This window comes from Ceratotherium simum, chromosome 34, assembly GCF_057802395.1.
Source record: "Ceratotherium simum simum isolate JZ-2026a chromosome 34, ASM5780239v1, whole genome shotgun sequence".
NCBI lineage: Eukaryota > Metazoa > Chordata > Mammalia > Perissodactyla > Rhinocerotidae > Ceratotherium > Ceratotherium simum.
The window spans coordinates 13274524-13295299 of NC_141933.1; the positions used below are offsets into that span (position 1 = coordinate 13274524).

Below are 20776 nucleotides of genomic sequence, written 5' to 3' on the forward strand. Positions count from 1 at the left end.
AACCTTTGATTAGCTTTTGTCAGAGGAATTTAGAACAAATATCATCATCCCAGATGCCTTGCTAGACCATTTATCAAATAACATCAAATAGCCCTGATTGCTGTCCCAACCGCAAACTTAATAATTGTGATTACCAAAAGCACAGAGTATGGAAACAGAAAGATAAGTTGGAAATCTTTAGCTGCAAACTGCTTATCTTCAGATGGGAAACCTGAGGCCCACAAAGGGAGAAGACTGCCCCAAGTTCACATAGCACAGCAAATAAATTAGAGACAGGACCAACTAGTAAAATGTGACTCGTGATCACAGTTTCCTTTCAACTTTATCCCACCGTTTATTGACAAGAGATGGCTGACAATCGTTCTTACAACTGTTTTCTATCTATAGGGTTATTTATAGATTGTCCCATTTGATAAAGCATTGATAAAAAGGAGGACTCCAGAAACTGTTCCTGGTCCTTGGCATCATTGAATTGATGCTTTGATTCTCCGTTATCCTTGATCAGTCCCTCACCCTCATACACCAAGACAAACACAGACAAGAAGTCAAGTTAAATGATTCCAATTTATTACACAAATACTATTAATTGAGGATACATCAAGAATATCACAAGTACACGAATAATAAATGATAATATACTGCATGATGGGGTAAAGTGGTTATGAGGCAAGAAATTAAGGCTGGATGAGGTGTGCATGAGGCAGTCTTCATGGAGAAGATGACCTTTAAGTTGAAGTTTTTAGAAAGATAATTTGGAGCAATGAATGTGTGAAGAGCATGCCAATTGTGTGCTCAGTGTATGCCTGAGATGGGCATATGATAAAAGGCAGGCAGGGACAGGACAACCATTAGAACTGTCTCGAGACAAAAATTGCGTTATGTACCTAAGAAATATACAGTCAACAATGTGGTTAAAATATGAATCGAGTGGGAGAAAGAGTGGTGTAATGTATCATACAATTGTAAAGATAGACTGGATCCACTTCTGGAAGTCCTGGTAGGCCAGGTTGAGCAGTTTGGATGTGAATATATACACCATGGAAGTGTTGGGATTAATACCTATGGATGATCAAGAAAGGAGATACAGCTTAGCAAGCTACACAGTAAGAGTATATTTTTATGCTGCTGTCAAATTTTCAGAAACACAATTTTATTTCAGAAAAATGGAAATAGAAAACCTGAGGTCCTGAGGTTAGACAAGCATACCACGTCACTGGATCATTTGCTGTGTGGTTATGTGATTACTTTTATAGTCTGGGGAAATTAATCTCTAACCTGTCTATTTTTAATTTTGGCATTCTAAATACATAAAATGTAATTCTTTTATTAATGAATTGTAACTAATATACCCAAAGTGGTATTTCAGTCCCTCCACAGGTTTCTTCTATTTAGGCTAAAGACGTGAACTACGTTTTCCCTCTCTTAAAAATAAAAATATCAATAGCAACAAAATCAGTTTGCTTAGCTTACTTTTTCTTCACTACTTTCAATTCACAAACTACTCTCTTATTTCTCACATCACATATACCCCCATCCTCTCTCTCTAAATGCCTCTGCAAATGTTTTATTCATTTACGTATCACCCTAACCATGTTTTGAATTTCTCTGCACCTTTTGCATTCATTCACCATTACTATTTTCTCTGCCCATCTCCATGCCCCACCTGGAGTTGATTGATCACTGTAGATTTTTCTCTTGCCCAAGCCAGCAGATACTGTCTCTGATGGTTAATTATTCTCTCTTTGTCTAAACTCTCTTTACTTTGGGCTACCTGGTGTCTACTGTTTCACTACACACTTTTCTGACTAATTCTTGTGTCATCTACCCTAGACTTTTTTCCTTCCTTTTTCCCTCTGATTATAGGCACGCGAAAGTTTGCTTGGCTTTACTTTTATCTCAAAATAATTCTCTCAGAGTGTTAATCTGTCTAATTTAATAGTGATCTCTCTTATAATGACACCAAATCTCTATCACCAAATTTCATCTTTACCAGAACTTGGTGTTGGATGCCATCAGGCCCTCTCTAGCTGCATTTCTCTTTGGTCTCCTAAAAATGACAGTCTAAAACTACTCTTAATTTAGGTCTGTCTGTACTCCTCTCCTATCAAGTCATATTTCTGACTTCCTATCGCTTATTTCAACATCACCTAGAAAGATCACTGATCCTTCTAACCTGTTCTCCTTTGATCTTAGACTCAAACACTTAATGTGTTAACCAACCAATTACTTGTCTAACTTTGTTCTTTAATTCAACTCTTAACAAGAAGACCAATTACTCTTTCCCTGTTATAGACATGACAATTTCTGTCCATGCCCACTCACTTCATTTTAGCTCTGGTCTCCATGAATTCATTCTTCTTTTGTTTCAAATTCCTCATTAAATGACCTTTCCATTTATAGTTTCCATCTCATCAGATACAGAGTAACTTAATAAAACTTCCTACTGCCCACTCATCTATCTGCAAACATGATTGAACAATATTGTGTCAGTGAAGGCACTGGTGATTCAGGCAACATACAGATTTTTATGAGACTTTATGTCTTTGAAAAAATGTATTAGCATTGAAGGGATGTAAAATATTTGCATATTGAAAGTTATATATAGTGTAAGGTGTGTGTTCATGTGTGCATTTGGTTTGAAAACTTATCGTCTAGAGAAAGGAGCAATTGCAATTAGAAAAAAACTAAAGAATGAGATGGGATTTAAGATTGGCATTAAAGAGAGAAGAAATTCAAGCAAGCTCAGAAGAGAGGGCAGAATATTTCAAGCCAGGGAGCTGATGGGAGGTAGTCAAGCACAAAGCACATCCAAGAGAAAGCTAAAGTGGGATTAAAGAGTGAGACCTTTAAGGTTGGCATAAAATAGACTTAAATGTTGTATCATTAGAGATCACTAAAATTTGGAGATCACTTTTGTGTACATATGAATTAAATAATTTATATAATAATCCCTTTCTCTTTTAGAGCACTTTTAATTTACACTGTGCTTGTGCATGTGTGTGTTTCCACATTTAGCGCTGGCAGATAAATTATTCCTAATATCTTAATTTTATAGATGAGGAAACAGAGATTGAGTAAAAGTTAAATGATTTGCTACATCACTCCACTAATAAGCAATAGGCCTAGGATTCCAACTCAGGCTCCCTGCATTTGATAAGAACAGTGATGCTTCCGGGCCGGCCCAGTGGCGCAAGCGGTTAAGTGGGCATGCTCCGCTGCAGCGGCCCGGGTTCACCTGTTCGGATCCCGGGTGCGCACCGACGCACCGCTTGTTAAGCCATGCTGTGGTGGCATCCCATACAAAGTAGAGGAAGATAGGCATGGATGTTAGCCCAAGGCCAGTCTTCCTCAGCAAAAAAGAGGAGGATTGGCATTGATGTTAGCTCAGGGCTGGTCCTCTTCACAAAAAAAAGAAGAACAGTGATGCTTCTAACATACCACGTTGTTTTCTCCATATAATAAGATCAAACATAAGCAGGAAGCATCCATTGCTAACCTGATATGGATCCACCAACATGTTTAATACATGCCTGTGGAATCTCTACTCAAATCCCATCTGATTACCCTCCTACCCCTATTCTTAATACACACCCATGTGGTCACCTTATCACCTCCAAATTCACTCCAGAATCATTTCTTTTTCCTTTTCTCCTCTCCTTCTGGCCTGATCTGGTCTGAATCCTCACCCATCCATTCCATAAATACACACTGAGCATCCACTATTGTGAAATACTGGGATACACACTGTGAAAGAGACAAGCGTGGAAAACTTCAAACACTTAATTGGTTCTCAGCATATGTTTGCTGAACTGGACTTTGCTCTCAAGGTGCTTACAGTCAAGTAGGGGGACATATGTCATGCACATCCGTAGCTCTTGTAAACTCTAAAAAGGGCTAAGAAATAACTATTATCAAACTGTTAAAGTTTAACTCAACTCTCAACCAGCCTTCCTCCTGTTTTCCCTATTTGCGCAGTTATAGGCACGCCGTAAACGTTACTTATTACATGTTGACTTCCCAGAAGGTATGGGTGATAGAAAAGACGAAAAACAGGAGTCTATCATATCTACAAATGGGGGGGACGGTGTTTAGTGAACAGAAACAACAAAAACAGAATATTGCTATCTGGAAAATAAATCATAATGTAAAATTGGCAGATCATAGACAGAATAGAAATTTTGCCAGTAGCCCCTTAAACAAAGACCTTGGCTTTCTGGACCCTCTGCTGTGAATCAGAATGTTCTGGGCACATGATTCTTATGAGTCACTGGGAGAAGATATCTCCCCTCTGTCTTCCAATTCACTGTAAATTGGTGAATATATGTTTAATTCTTCATAAAGACGATCTTCTGGAATCTGATGAGGGAAAAAAATCATTCAAAATCTATCACCAAGAATTTTCTACCACTAGAAGACTTAGAGGTGTATCTCATCTCCTTTTGTCTTTCTGAATCTCATATTCTCCCCCATGACACTGTAATTATTCCCTCGATTTCCAACAAACCAAGCCACATTGACTGGCCAAGTGGACCCAAAAGAAGTTATGTCAGTCAATGGCAAGTTGGTGAGACTGTTATGCATCTGAATTTTGATATATCTGCTGTTTCATATTTCTTTGGAGGAAAGTGATCAAAAAAGGCAGCCAGCTTGAATGCAGGCAAGTGGACATGTGGAGAGAGAGTGTTTCATCTGGAAGATTTGAGTAAGTGCATGTGCATCGAGTATTGGTGATTCTTTTTCATAAATCAAAGGTGCAATGGATGGGTAAGGCAAGTGGAAATGCATTTGGCAGTCACGAATTAGGGAGAAAAGAAAATTGAGACTTCAGAGCAAGTGGGAAGGCAAAAGCCAAGAAAAAAGAGAGAGCAGGAACACGTATAAGGGAGCTATTCTGGAACCGAAAATAAGCACAAATATCTGAGTGGTTCCATCACATACTACCTGAATATTCATGTCTCATGCTCAACACAATTTGGAGCATCTATATTTTCTAAAATAATGAAGATGTTGTTTCCCTGACCCTCAGTCATGGGGATATACTGATATTTGTGCTACTTAGGAGTGGAAAATGTGATTTAAAGTATGAGATTTGGAAATCAAATACTGAAACTGGGAGAAATAATTTTCTGGAAGAAATGTTCCAGGAAAGCCAGTCGTATTTTTAAGTGATAAAGCTCAAATTCTTTAACTTGTCATTCAGGATTTAGGATCAGGCTTCTACCTACCTTATTTCCTTCGATTACTTCTCTCACACCATAGACTGTGAGTGACACAGCACTGCAAAACCCCAAAATGGTGAGAAACAGCATCATCGCCACAATTTCCTGTTGAACAACAACCAACAACCAAAAAAACAAGTAGAGTCACAAGGTAGGTGCCCCAAAACTGCGTTCTCTTTCAGCAGTCTGTTTTCATCCCCACCCCCCAACATGATCAGTCCCTATAAAGTCACACATGCGCACACACACGCGGAAAAACCAGGAAATAGTAACTCAAGACAGATGACTCCAACCTTGCAGAATTCAACTGGGGGGTGGGTAGGGGGTAGCCAGCATCTCTGGGCATGAACCTACAGAACACTGCGTTATGTGATAAAGGTTGTAAAAAAGGATTGTGTTCACGAAAAAGGAAAAGATGGCTTCTCACTTAGAGTAGGACCCAGAATCTTAGCCTTCCCACAATACATACAGTAGAAAAAGAAGCCACAAGGCAGAGGACATCCTCATAAGTTTCCTGGCAATTGTAGATATAAGCCGAGCTCTTCTTTAGGTTGATGATCAGGATGATGATTCCTGCTCCTGCAGCAATGCTGCTGACAGTGTTTGCCCCCAGGCTTCCTCGCACCTGATGGTACAGAAGAACACTCAGACCTGGACCTGCAACTGCAAACACATTCAACAAACCTATCTGCATTTCATGGCTGGATGCATCCAGTAAACTCTGCATTGGTTCAAAATATAGATTAAAAAGGGAAATCTTGAAAATATACTCCTTGTTTAATAAGCATCTATAACTTTCTTGCTAGGACTGCATTCAGGAAGACCCACATGGACACACACAGTCTCTCCTCAAGTAGTCCCCTTAATTGGAAATGAATCATTTATTTGATCATAGGACTGTACTTAGAAAGACAAGGCCAGTGTGAGGATATTTTTTTCAACAAGTGTCAAGGTAATTACACTTTGTTGTTTTTTAAATGATACAATTGATGTTTTAATGATTATATTTTTAATGATGATATCCAACACAAAATAGACTGGAAAAAAATTATATATCCACCTTCACTCATAATATAGATGATAACATGTCCCCTTCAAGACTCTTAAAATTCAATGTTTCTTACCTTCTCCAGGATGAACAAAGACAGAATTGCAACTCACCAGATATATTCCATGTTTCTCTTCAGACATAACTGACAAAAATCCAGAAATAACAAACTGTCCAAAAGGGAGGGGGAAAAAAACACAGTGAGTCTCTATCTTTGTCTATGACCCTTTCACCTCTATCTTCCAAATAAGGTAAAGTTAGGGGTTCTCTATAAAGCTACCCATTAAGTGTTTTTGTGGGCTTGCTATTTTCTTATTCTTATTTCCTGTAGAGTGCTTTCTCAAAATTAAATGTGCATGAGAATCATGTGAGGGTCTTGTTAAAATGCAGATTCTTATTCAGTAAGTCCTGGATGGGGCTTGAGAGTCTTCATTTCTACCAGGCTCCCAGGTGATGCTGATGCTGACAGTTTATTGGTCAGTTTTGGAGTTGCAACGTCCAGCAGCACCCAGTGCATGACTCAGCTGTAACACTACTCTCAATTTACTCTATTTGTTTGTATGAGCATCCTGTGTGTTAGTGTCAGGTCCTTTGGGCAATAAACATGTGTTTGTGGCATGTATATCTCCAGAGTGTAATGTATATCACATAGACATGTAGTAATTATGAAAAGGTACATGGCGAAAGATTTAGTGAAAATACAAATCAATAGCACAAATTCATAACAATTTCAAAGGTTCAGATTGTATGATGGATTGAGGGACACCTAGTAAGCTAAGTGTTTCGAATGAAAAGATAGTAGAGAGAATTTTCAGATAAACTCTGTCAGAGATTCAAGGAGAGTCCTGAACAAGCGATCTGAGTCCTAAGTATTGAGCAGAGTGCCAAGCCACGGTGGTATTTATTAGAGTTAAAATATATCTTTGTGAATGAAGTGTTGGTACAAAAAGCAACACGAATTAATCAAAAATAATTATGCTGAGTGAAGGAAGCTGGATGGTAAATAGAACATGCTGTACAATTCAATTTATATAAAACTAGAAAATGCAAACTAATCTATAGGACAGAAAGCAGATTGGTGCTTGCTTGAGGATGGGAAGACAGAGAGTGGAGGGAGGAATGGATTACCAAGGGCCACAGGGAAACTTTGGAGGTGATGGCTATTTTCATTATATCAATGTGGTAATGTTTTCATGTGTGTAAACATGTGCCAAAATTTATCCAATTGCACACCTTAAATATGTGCCATGTCTTGTATGTCAATTATACCTCAATAAATCTACATATCTTTGTGATCTCGTTCAGTCATCTAATTTCTAAACAATACAATGATTAAAAGAGATACAATGAGGATGCACCTCACAGAGTTTCTAGGGCCCGTAGAAGTTCATCAATTGCCTTTGACCTTGTTCTCCTCACCTCAGCAATCTCTTTCCCCTCCTTTCACTAAGATAACACCATTGATGAACAGTGTTAGCGAGAGTGTTCTGGAATTGAATTTTGAAAGGTTAGGTTCATTTTTTATTAACTAAACGTCCTTTGGATAATTCATTTAATTTTTATTAATCTCAAGTTTCTCATCTGATAAAAGTGTGGTAACATGTTTAACTTGAAGTGCTCTGTAAACTCCATACACACACACACACACACACACACAGACGTATATATAATCTAAATACTGAAGACAGACAATTGGTTAGATCCATCTATGTAAGAGAAAACCTATGTGCAGTGTTATTTCAAAGACAATTGTAGATGTATACTCACAAATACTGCTCCCCAGAATGGGTAGCCGACTTTAAATGATGAAAATAAATCTTCATCAAATTCTGAAATATTGAGCACGAAGCAGACAATTGTTCCAAAGCAAAAGCATAGGAAACCAATCAGAATTTGTGTTACCTGTCAACAAATGTATAAGTTTCGTGGAATAAGAAGATATTTTCAAAAAAGATTGCATCCATTTCCTAATAATTGAGGCCAAATGTGAGAAATTGCTTTGGTGTCTTAGGCAGTCCTGAGAAAGGATCCAAATGTGATATTTTCCAGTATCCTCTGACTACTCTAAGAATTGATACAGGCATAACCTAAGGCAGGGATGGTCAATATATTTCTCATATGCCTTTATTTACGTAGTCCTGGTGGACATCAATAATTGTTCTTTCCATATAAGTGAAGAAAGAGATTATAAATCCTTCAAGCAAAATATTACATTAATCCACCAACAACTGACCAGGGTTGGCAGCTCCTATGTGCCATTCTTATTCTAGCCTTCATGAGGAAATGCTTCTCTCTACCTAACAGGCCCCAGTTAGTGTCAATTCTTCATCTACCAGGTTTTTACTCTCCTCGTGAATCCAAGTGGGGAAACTGTTGATGTAACCAAATACTCTTTCCTAGAGCCAGTCCTTACTCTAGTTGAGGTTGGAGGAGGCTCACTCACCCCCAGGAATTCCAGCTCCTTCCTCAAAAATGTCAGCCATGTAAGGCCTGGTGGGTTTGGGGCAGCCTTCCCCAGCAAGCTGGCACCACGAAGGGAAACTTCTGAAACTTCAATTTCAGACACTCTGTGAAGTTTAAACAGAAATCCAGTCATGAGAAAATTCTTTAAGTTCCCATGTAAAGTTCTCAACTGACAGAAAGGGAAGTTCAGATTGTTTATTTTTTCCAAACAATCCTGCACTTAAAATTTTCATTGTAATGTATAAAAAACTCTGAGACTCAGAGAGTCCAAGTTAGTGGCTAAGATCACTATCTAATCAATGATTAGATGGAACAAAAGGGAACAAAAGCCATGCCAAGTCTTCTTATTCTTAATCCAGGGTTACTACCAAGTTCTTTCCCATTAATCTATGCTGATGATTAAAAATAAAAACAATCAAACAAACATGTTTGCCTATGCATCTCTCAATCTTTTTAACATAGAAATGTATCTGAATATATTTTGTCAATGACACACCAAATTTCATGTGCACAAAGGAATGGCTTTGAAATCTCTTAGTTGAATCTCTTTTCCTATTTTCATCCTCAGAGGAGGCTAACTGGAAATACTGTCCATTCTAAAGCTTCAGAATATACTTACTATTGATACTTAATATTGATTCCCAAAGCTCTGTCTTCAGCCTCTCCTAAAACCTTTAAAAGGAAAGTCTTAACATATGCTTAGCTTTGGTATTGAAAGGAAAATTAATTGTGCACCTCTATCAGCCTTCACTCCAAGATCATTTCCCCTCTAAAGAGTGGGGCAGGATCCCACAGCTGGAGATTCACAGAGACTAACCAGGAAGGAGCCCAAGGTCATTTTGAAAAGTTTCTGTCCCTTAACAGATCAGACACAGAGGCAAGACATCTATACTGACAGTACAAACTCCTCCACCTCATACCCAGAAGATGAGCCTCTACTATGAGAAAACTTAAATTATTCCCAGTCCACAAGCTGAGTGAAAACCTACCTCCCCATCAACTAGAGAGAACTACTGGGAAAGTATAACAAATAGCTTCTTCATATTCAATATATTAATTAAACCAGATAGGTCCATGCCCAAGTCCATGAATTGGCATCTCCCCAGCACTGTGACTATCTCTGGCCCACTAAGTGACTGGGAATAGAAAAAAATTACAGCCTATACCTACCTGGAGGGCTCCTGTGGGTTTGGGAGAGCAATAGCTGCTCTAGGTCTGTTTTCCGTGTCCATTTTTTCAATAACTGAGCTTTCCAGTGGTGAAGAATATTGTTACAAGGAGCCTTGGTGGGCTTCCTCTCACAGTGTGCTCCAGACGGGTAGTTAAGATGGGCTGGCTCATGACATTGATGACAATCTTCACACTTAAGACATTTGTCAGAGACAGAAGTTTCCTGACTGATTAAGATCAACAGGGTTTTTCTTGTTATAATGAAGAGCAAAATTGAGTAGGCTACTAAGTAGGGACTAGTATGAGATGAAGAAATTTGAGACTTCTGGAGAATACTTCTGCCTGAGACCAGTAAAATTCACAGACCCTAAAAATGAGACAGTTTAGTAGAGACTGAGAAGGTGAGAAAGAACTGCAGAACAGAAAGAGATGTTCTTCTCTTCTGGAGCTTTCGTTACTTGTGTCCCAGTCAAGCCATTTCTATGCCAGAAGTTCTCCAACTGTACATTTGAAAAGCCTGTCTTCCCTGTTTAAGGCATATTTGGCTTCACCACGTAATCTAATGCTGAAGTACTGTTTGCAAGTATGAGTGTCTTAGTTTCTAAATCTCTGGATTTGTCTCTGACTCCAATGTTTACTGTCTCTCTCTCTCTTCTTGCCTTTTAGACATTTTATATAGCTCTCTGCAGCAGATGGTCTCAGGAACTGGACAGGCAGAGTTCTAACAGCTGTGAACCATTCCTCATACAGTGTGAAAGCTAAGAAATTTCCACACTAAAGACTCCATTGTCTGCTAAACTCTTAGATTACTCTCTGCCGCTTTGATTTTTGTGATGGCAAGGGTGGAACAATGGAAACACTGAGGGGCATGAACTTGATGATAAATCCTATGAGTAGATATAAGCAGCATTGGACTGAGCAGTATGCCTAATTTAGATTTGGAGCTAAACTAAAATCTTCAAAAAGCATAACTAGCTAGACAATAGCAAAGTGAATATACAGGTGAGATTCACAGATTTGGAACTCTTTTATTTCAGTTTAACTATAGACATAACCTTGAATGACTCTTCATTCAACTGTAAGATACTACAAATTATACCTCTAATCACCTGTATTGCTTCTCTGGGGTATGATAAAATTTCTCCTTGTTCTCCAGGAAGCTAATATATTTGTGTGAACAGAGGACATTAAAAGACCTGTTAGCATACCTTCCATAACAAAAATTTATTAACCCATGTGCCATCTTCCCACTGTGTCTTCAGGAATTGGTGGACCTAACTGACATGTTATTGGAACTAAGAAATAAACCTCATTCACTTATACATTCGTCCAAAAGGGACTTAATGCTCCATGTCAGACACTACTTTTGTCACTGAGCATGCAGAGATGAACACCATGGTCCCAGCCCTTGTCCTGGTCACAGCCTGGCAGAGTAGAACAAAGATAAATGACATAATATTCCCAATATGTCAGAGGCTGCTAGAACACACAGAGGATATAAACAATTTCACTTGATAGGGTGTATGTAGAATTCAAGGAAGAGATTCTCAGAGAAAATAACATTTGAGCCAGCACTTGAAATCATAGCCTTATTTGCTTGCTTCTGCTTCAGTGAAATTACACCACATCTGCTAGGATTGGGCCTGAAGAAATGTCTGTTTATGGCATTTTCTGGGAGTATATAATAATTCATTACGTGTGCAACAAATAATTAAAAATTACACCCGAGATTTAGACAGGAAACAGATGGAGGATGGTCTTCCATGTTTGGATGCAACGTTATTTCGTGAGAATTTTCAACAGACCCTTGCAAAATGCAAATCAGAAACTGAGACGTAACTTACGACCTCCAAATTGTTTCACATCCCAACCTTTGCCAGCTTCTTCTTCATACTCCCTTCTGAGATGCTTGTCATCTTCTGTGCCCCCATTTTGGATCCTTACAGTCATGCTCTTTCATCTTTCACAAGAGTGAACATTGAAACATATGACAAAATGACGTTTTTTTTCTGGTGGGGGCAAAATTATCAAGATGAGTTTTAATCATGCCTCAGCCTGAAAGGAAGAGATAATAGAGCTAACATTTCTTCCCCATCACATATATTTCCTCCTTCTGGCAATATGTTTGCACACGCTTTTCATCCACTCACCATCTGGTTTCCTCTTTGACAAGCAAAGTTTCTTCTCTCAGTTACACACTAGATTCATTTCCCCAAACTCAAAAGAAATTTGCTTTCAGATCCCGTCTGAACAATTATTTTCTCAAACTGAATGCTCAATTTACTTAAAATAAATATGAACACATTTGCATGTTACAAATCGAAAGTTTGCTATCTCGAAGCGGGTATTTTTTGAGACTCCCAAAGGAATCACAGTCAGTCTCTCATTTCTACAGCTCAGGGCCAAGCATGGGTTCAATAAACATGGATAAGAGGCTAAGAGAGGCTGAGACTGGCACCAAGCTTCAATGTTCCGTTGGAAATTTGGTTGCAAAAATGAGAAAATATTGTTTACAAAACAAGACAGGTAGGTGGTTCTAAACGGCCTAGAACTGACAGCAAACTTGAAGAGAAAATTTTTGTCTCTTCATTTATGTGACTTCAGGAATACAAAGAGAAAGCTTTATACAGACTACCCAGGTGCTTAAAATCTCTTTGAATCTTTTCTGAAATTGGGGTTTATCTACTATTGCAGCCTCTGGCTCACTCAACTGCCAAGGTCCAGCACACATTAATTCTTTATCTCCTCACACCGCTTCTATCTTCCAAAATGACACTTTTCACAGGGAAAATTATAAGCATGTAATATATTTGTTCTCTTCTCACCAAGAACATCTTCTCAGTGTAGAAAATTATAAGACACCTAGAATCATAGGCAAGATGTAGACATTAGCTGTTGCTCCCTATCGTGGGTGATGAGCTTGTTAGCTTTCTTAAACTCATTCTTCCTTTCTCTCTAGCCTCCTAATATAATTATATCTGACTGTGTGGTCAAATTCATTTTTACTATTTTCAATATTATTCCAAAACTTTAACAATTTCCTATTCTTTATTGGCTTAGTTTTGAAAATGTACTTTTATCTTCCAATGCTTTACAAGTGTTGTATCAGTTGCCTGTCAATCTTCTTTTTCACATTGTTAACCTTGGAGAATGACGTATTACATATTGTTTTCCTGGAGTCACTTGTCTCCCCTCATGTTTCAGGCTGGACTGTTTTGCCTTTAAGCATGCCCGCAGCTAGCATCTCAGACTTCCCATTGCCCTGCCTTATGTGGGATTCCCTATTTCCTTGATCCCACTTTTTCCTGTGTCTCAGTGTACTATTGCATGTGTCAGGGAGGGAGGAAATTCCCCCTTCTACCCTTTTTGTGTTCTTATGACTGGACTAATAGTAAAATTGACACAAGACTAGATTAACAGGAGAAAAACTCAATTTAATTATGTGCACCTGGGAGAATCATGAAAATGATGCCCAAAGAGTGAACAAAGCAGGCAGAATATACATCTTTTACACAAAAAAACAATAATTTTGTGAGGAATGACAGGACAAAGAAACTTAGGTTTGAGGTACATAATTAGTGAGGAATTTAAGCAGAGTTTAGGCTTGAGGTGGTAAATTAGCAAGCTTTGTTGTTATAGGCTCCTTGGCCCTGAATTCTCTAGCTCTGGTGATAAGGACACGGGGAGAGCACCTATCACATGGGAGATTTAGTTCCTGCTTTCAGGGGGAACAGAGACAGCAGGGTCAGAATGACCTTTTTGCTTCTCAAGTAACTTTAATTCAAAATAATCAATATGCCATTGTGGGATATTTTGAGGCAGCCTGCCCTGGGTCCCAACACATGTTGGTAGAATATATTCTTCAGTTACATGCTGAGAAAGGGTACCTGGGAGATATAGTTTTTGAGACTTTGCTGGTCTGAACATTTCCTTTTTACACCTTCATACTTAATTGAATTCTAGAGAGGTATAGAATTTGAACTGGAGAATATTTTTTACACAGAATCATTCACTCCATTTTCTTCTAGCATCCACAGTTCATTTTCGGAATTCCAATGTAATTTTTAATTCCAAATATTTGTATGTGTCATATATTTTCCCTCTGAAACTTTTATAGTTTCTTTTAAATCCTAGAGGTAAGAAATGCATGATGTCAAGACAATGTAAATCTTATGTCATAATTTTACTGGATAGTGAGTAGCCGTGTTCACACTAGAGACCCATGTACTTTGTTCTAAAGAATTTTCTATGTATTCTTTTTTGATAATTTCCTCACAAAAATTTTGTTTCTTCTATTTATATGAAACTCCTATTAGAGAGATTGTAGACATCCAAAATTTGTCCCTATTTTTTGTTCTTCTCATACGCAGAATACACTCATTCCATCCATAGAGCCTAACTTGTTCCAGTTTCAACTGAAAAATCTCAAGACCAAAGTCTCAACTAAATATCATCTAAATCAGATGTGAGTGAGACGATTCATCCTGAGGCAAATGTTTTTATACATGACACAAACTCTTCTTTAATCAGTATCAAATTGTTACAATTAACCTTTTTTTGGTTGGGGCTTTATTTTAAGCATTTGACTTAATGAATTATCATTCAATGAAAATAGGGACAAAATTCTACAACTTACCACTTTGAAATTTTTAACGTAATGACAAGCACATGATCAGAGCTCAGTATATATTGAATGAATTAATGAGTAGATCAATCAATCAATCAACAACTTCTCCAGCATCCCCAACTTGCTGATAAACTTGAAGAAAAGAACACTGGGCACAGTCCACGATCATCAGTGGCTTACAGGTTATAAGCCGCAAGTTCTTCTCAAATTGCTGATTCATCAGAGACAATAAATCTTCAGAGATTTTTCCATTGGATTCTTTTTGGAGACAGTTTCAGCAGGAACCTCCAAAAAGCAATAAAAAAGATTCATATTTTTAAAATATCAAGACATCATTCTCTCTCTCTCCCACTGCCCTTAAGCATTCCAATTGTTGTCTTTAAATAGTCCATAATTTTCTTTTTACCTCTATTGTTTTTTATGTCTCACATTTTTGTCACAACCAGATCATGAGTAATGTATTTTTTTTTTCTTTTTCTGAGAGATTTCCAAAATATCCCCTCCCTGAGGAATGTCAAGACATCTATCTTAGGATTCCAACTTTTCTAAGCCACACTGTCCACTGCTTCCCTGGCCCAGCCTACCCAAAATAAACCTGGGCTTGACTGAAGGGCTTTCTGAGAGCCAGTGGAGAAAAAATAAGTAGAAGCACTTTGCTACCTATAAAATAATCATTTTAAAAATTTGAGTTTTATTGTATTCAGACCTGAATTGAATATGAGCCTATATGTTACTAGCTGTGTGGTTATAGGTAAATATCTTCCTTTCTCTGATTTTCACTTTAAAATAGGAGTAATAATACCTACTTGCAAGGGTTGTTATGATTAAATGAGATAATAAAATGTAAAGTAGCACAGCGTGAGAACTAATAGCTTCAAAGTCAGTCTTACTTTCTTCTTCCAACCTCTCCTACTTTTTATCAAATCATAACAATGTTCTGAGGGTCAAATTAAAGTGGATAATAAATGCAATGCACCTAACAAAGAGCCTGAGACGTAGTGTATAGTCAATAAATGTTAATATCCTTCTCTTGTGAATTTAGGTTTTGTTATTATTTATTATTATTAGGTTTTGTTTGTCATTTATGTGAAGCTGTGCCTCTTCCACTAGGTACCTGCTTCTTATAAAGAGTGATAGAAAGGAAATGTTGTATCAGAGAGCTTCCAAACAAAGGATTATGTAATTTATATCGTAAAAGTAGGAGAGAGTCAAGGAGAGAATGTGGCTTCCTGTAAGAAAACAATTCTCCTGTATCGTTTTGGCCCTCAAAAAAAAAAAAAGAAAAAAGAAAAAATCAACCAGTGTATGTGGAACCCAGGATGAAATGCAGACTGTGAAAAATGAATTAAGCCCTATTACAAAGGCATGAAAACTCGCTGCAAGAGATGGGGGTTAAAAGGAGCTGACCTAAGTAACTGAAAAATAACTGCTTGATTGTATACCTTAAGGCTAAAGATAAAAAGAACTGTACATAAATGCTATACTGTAGTTGGTAAATTTATTTATTACAAGAATACTGGCTAGTAATTCTGAAACAACTCTGTAGGTATACTAAGGTTCAACAAACCCGTCAATAAATTTTGTATAATTGTTGTCAGATTTCTTACATTCAGAAACAGGTTACAAATTAGCAAGGTGTGGTGGGGGGATGGTGCTAGAATGAACTCTGTGGCGCTGGATTTGAGTGGACTATATCAGTATAGACTCATGTATCTTTTAATATATGTACAGACAATAGATACAGCAATAATATAAACATGTGTGCACATAGGTTAGTGCATATGCATGCATTTCCTAGCCTTATCCACTGAGATGGCCAAAAAGCAGTGACAACCAGTCACGATAAGCCCCCAGGTCAGGTTTTTAAAATATACTTCTCCAAAAAAAGGAATCAGCGCTCCCTGTAGAAATGGAAATTCTAGGTCTGCAACAGGGAAATGAGCCTGGAGTATCTTTAGTTCTAGAAAAGAAGAAAGTGCTAAAAAATGGAAGAGCTGGAAGCACATCCAAACTACACAAGAGCCAACCCAGCTCTCAAGGCCCAAAGCTGCAACAATTTGAGTAACAAAATAAATATCAGTCACAACCCAAAGAGCAATATAAATATCCATGAGTCCATACTGATAGAAATAAATGATTTAATAAATAAATAAATGAGAGAGAAGGGACAAATCTTCTTTACAGAAAAATTCAAATCGTAAATGAAGAAGAAATGAGAGAAATAGAAAATCACCTGTTGAACATTACAGTGGTAATTGCTGCAGCAGAATCTACACGTGAACACTAAAATTGGTGGGTGAAACTTTGAGGAGAAATTGGATATTTGCATAGCCTCAAAACATCTTCTCCGAAATATTTATTACTGTGGTGGTTTCAACAAATGTTCACATTTGTTTTGATATTCTTCTGTCCAGGTGGTGGCACTCATTTCTCCTCCCCTTGAATGTATGTTGGATTTACTAACTCACTTCTAATACAGAGGATGGAAAAGAAAAAATAGTAACTTTATAGTGCAGACAGCTGGCAGACACCACCTTAATCAAGTAATCATAGTTAGTTTCACCAATGATGTCATGTTGGTATGAGGAGTGTACTGGGTGTCCTGATATGATGTGATGAGAAGAGCACTTTACCTATGTGGAATTCTTCCCCCAGAACTCATAAATTAGCCTAATCATGGGGTAATACGAGACAGACCCAAACTGAAAAGACAGTCTACAAGATACCTGACAATGCTTTTCAAAAATGTCAAAGTCATGGAAAACAAGGAGAGTCTGACAAACTGTCACAGATCAGAAGAGACGAAGGAAACATGATAACTAACTGCAACGTGGTATCCTGGATTGGATCCTGAAACAGGAAAGGGGCATTATTGGAAAAACTGTGAGACCCTAATAAAGTCTATGGTTTAGTTAATAGTGTTTCTCAAATGTTTATTCTGTAGTTTTGATAAATGTATCATGTTTATGTAAGACATTAGTATTAGAGGAAGCTGGATAAAGAGTATACGGGAATGCTGTATTGTCTTTATAACTCTTCCATAAATCTAAAAATATTACAAAATAAATAGTTAAAAATTAATCAGCAGTAAAAAAAATTTCATTCAACATTAGCCTGTGCTTCCTTAACTGTTTTTCATTGAATATCTACAATAATAACTCCATATACTCTCTCTCTTTCTGTCTCTCTTGCAGACACCTCACACAAGTGCAAACAACATATAAATATTCTTCCCCTTTTCAATGTTATAGAAGTTATCTGTGGCAACTCAGTGAGACAAAAAAATATATAAGGCTCTATATTCATCTTTAAAAAAGAAAGAAAACTGCTTTCATTTGTAGAAGTAAATGTAACAAAAGATGAGCAAGATCTTGAAAGAAAAAATTATATAATTAAAGAGAATAAAATAAGGCCTATAATAAAAATATATAAATGATACCATTTAATATTATAAATTACAAAAATAATGTCAATTCCCACCAAACTGATCTATGACTTTAAGTCAAAATTGCAAAATATCTTTAGAGCTTTAACAAATGATTATAAAAATTCATATAGAGGGGCTGGCCCTGTGGCGTAGTGGTTAAGTGCACTCACTCCACTGCTGGCAGCCTGGGTTTGGATCCCGGGTGCGCACCAATGCACTGCGTGTCAGGCCATGCTGTGGCAGCGTCCCACATAAAGCAGAGGAAGACTGGCACTGACGTTAGCCCAGGGCCAGTCTTCCTCAGCAAAAAGAGGAGTATTGGCATGAATGTTAGCTCAAGGCTGATCTTTCTCAAAAAAAAAAAAAAATTCATATAGAAACATAAGATCCAAGTATAGCCAAGAAAATGATGAAAAATAATCACATGGAGAAATTTGTCCTCGGTGATAATAAGAACAATTATATTAAGTATATAAAATAATGTGGTATTTTTACAATAACAAAAATATGTCCCCAGAATAGGAAGCTCCTAAATAGATGCATGCGTGTATGTGAACTTGAATATTATAAATGGTGGAGTAGTCAATGAAAAGTTCTGGAGTTATTAGCTTTCTAGAAGGATGATGATGATGATGATGGTGATGATGATGATGATAATATTGTCACTCTCTATAGAAAAAGTAAATTATAGATGTATTAAAGCTCATAATATAAAAAGAAAAACTTTAAAACTTTAATAAGAAAAGCTATAATAATGTCTCCATGGCCTTGAGGTAAGGAAAGTTTTCTCGCACAAAATACAAACTACGTTAAGTCATGATGAAAAGTGAATAAATAGGATTACAACAGTTTGGGGTTAACAACAGTTAACCAAAAAAAAAAAAATTAAAAAACTCAGAATAGGAGAAGACATTTGCAACAAATATTGTTTAAATAATAAAAACAAAATGTATGTGTTCATGACACTTCCAATTCCAGATATAGGTTAAATTTCAGGTATGGTTAGATTAGAGTTTGATTTCTTTCTGAAATTCTCTTATGTTGCCTTCAGCTTAATACTTAAGTTGGTTTTTGTCATGGCCATTAATAGGTACTAGTTCTAGTTGTATCTCAATTCACAAATATGATGAAAGGGAAGGTCATGCCACACATTTGTCATAAAAAGCATCCAACTTAATGATGATGGCTCTACAACTGAATCAAGCTCTGGTCCAGGGGAATTTCATGGGCTAACACAATCATGAATGGAATTGTCCTGATGGATTTAGACCTATCACGGTGTATCCCTGGAGCACAGGGTGAGGTTAACGCCACCAAAATCCCAAGGTCGCCATCAATCTGGGATAGAAAGAATAGATGCTAGAGAGGCAATCACAATGTTTGCTACAGGCTGTCAATATGTTTTAATCAAAATTTATTAGCAGATATCTTTGGAAAAATATAAAGAAATAATTTATTTATTTATAACATAATAGGAGAGAAGTTGGATTAATGAAAAATTATACAACTGTTACTATAAATATCTTTCCTTCTACTGGTCTATATACATCCATTGTTTGCTTGGTTTACTGTATTAGACTCCTGACCAGCCTTCTCTCCAAGGACTCCTTCCAATACAGTCTACGTTGCGACTACAACGATGTTTCTAAATTTCAAATAAGTACATGGCCTGTCCACACTTATCCAGAGGTATGCTGGTAAATATTTAACAATTGGCTCTCCAGGGTTGGAGGGTGGGGGTGGGAATATGATTTGTGGTTTTTGCCAATTTCTGTAGTGTAAATACTCCCACTACAGCCAATTTCAAGCTACCAAAATTGTGTTCACTTGTGAACACAATTTAAAATCAGCTATTGACTTATAAGCCAGTTCAACACCACTGCATAAATTTTCAATTGCCCCTTAAAACTTACAGAGTTGCCCTGTCTTATAATCTCTTGTGATGTATCCACTTCTTCTCTCTCCAAACTTATATCTTGCCATCTGCCCCTCACACACCAAAGTTAGACACACTAAATGCTCTTATTAGTCCCCTGAATACCCTAAATTCTCCCAACTTAGAGGTTTCTACATGTATCTCCCTTCTTTCTTTTCCCCTTCATCATGCTAACTCCCAGTCATCTTTAAGATCTCAGTTTAAAAGAAAATCTTTTTAAAAATGGTCACTGACATCGCCTGTAACCTCGGTTATGTGCTTCCTCAGATTGCTCTACTCTTCCTATCATAGCTCTATTGCTGTATGTTGTAATTTTATGTTTCTATGGGTCTATATAGCCCACTATGAGCACCTGGAGAGCAGAGACTATACAGCATCCTCTGTTGTATGCCAAACTCCTAGCACAGCACATGGCACATAGTAGGCACTCCCTGAATGATTGTTGAATGGATTAAAAAACAAACAAATAAATAAACTTTATATATATATTTTTTATATATACACATATATATATTCTGAAGAGAATAGTAGAAAAGAGTGTAGAAAAATCTTAGCACACATGGTAAACAAGGAGCTAGGAGTAACTTATGCGTATGAGCTTACCGACATTGTGGATGACCAGTTCAGCATCAAGTGAGAGAAATTAATCTATAAATCAGAAATATAAGTATTCCAGCAGTATATTTATAAATGAGGAACCAGATACGGCAGAAGGAGCTTTAACATCAAAATGCCACCTTGAAAAGATGGCCATTGATGTGATTGGGGGGCATAGGAGGAGCCACAATGGAAGCGTGAGGATTTCTGCCACCTTTCCTGCACAATCTCACCTCAGCCTTAACAGCGCAACAAGACCAACAACAACAGCAACATCATTATCAAGTAG

At 37.3% G+C, this 20776-nt stretch overlaps 1 protein-coding gene across 3 annotated transcripts; it reads right to left on the bottom strand.

The window, feature by feature from the left end:
* Window positions 1-545: 545 nt before the first annotated feature.
* On the bottom strand, window positions 546-20688 carry LOC101407720 (high affinity immunoglobulin epsilon receptor subunit beta). 3 transcript variants are annotated; one of them, XM_087422865.1, is made up of 10 exons: window positions 16761-20688; window positions 14537-14812; window positions 9901-11955; window positions 8711-8834; window positions 8035-8169; window positions 6381-6437; window positions 5689-5844; window positions 5226-5324; window positions 4205-4356; window positions 973-1059 (listed from the first exon to the last, which is right to left on the bottom strand). In XM_087422865.1, exons 3-9 carry the CDS (start codon window positions 9960-9962, stop codon window positions 4258-4260), a joined length of 732 nt encoding a protein of 243 aa, XP_087278991.1. In that variant the 5' UTR covers window positions 9963-11955; window positions 14537-14812; window positions 16761-20688; the 3' UTR covers window positions 973-1059; window positions 4205-4257. The 3 variants fall into 3 exon arrangements, with proteins under 3 accessions (XP_087278989.1, XP_087278990.1, XP_087278991.1); XM_087422863.1 differs by lacking the exon at window positions 4205-4356 and having other exon boundaries at window positions 546-1059; XM_087422864.1 differs by lacking the exons at window positions 4205-4356; window positions 16761-20688 and having other exon boundaries at window positions 546-1059; window positions 14537-16552.
* Window positions 20689-20776: the final 88 nt, after the last annotated feature.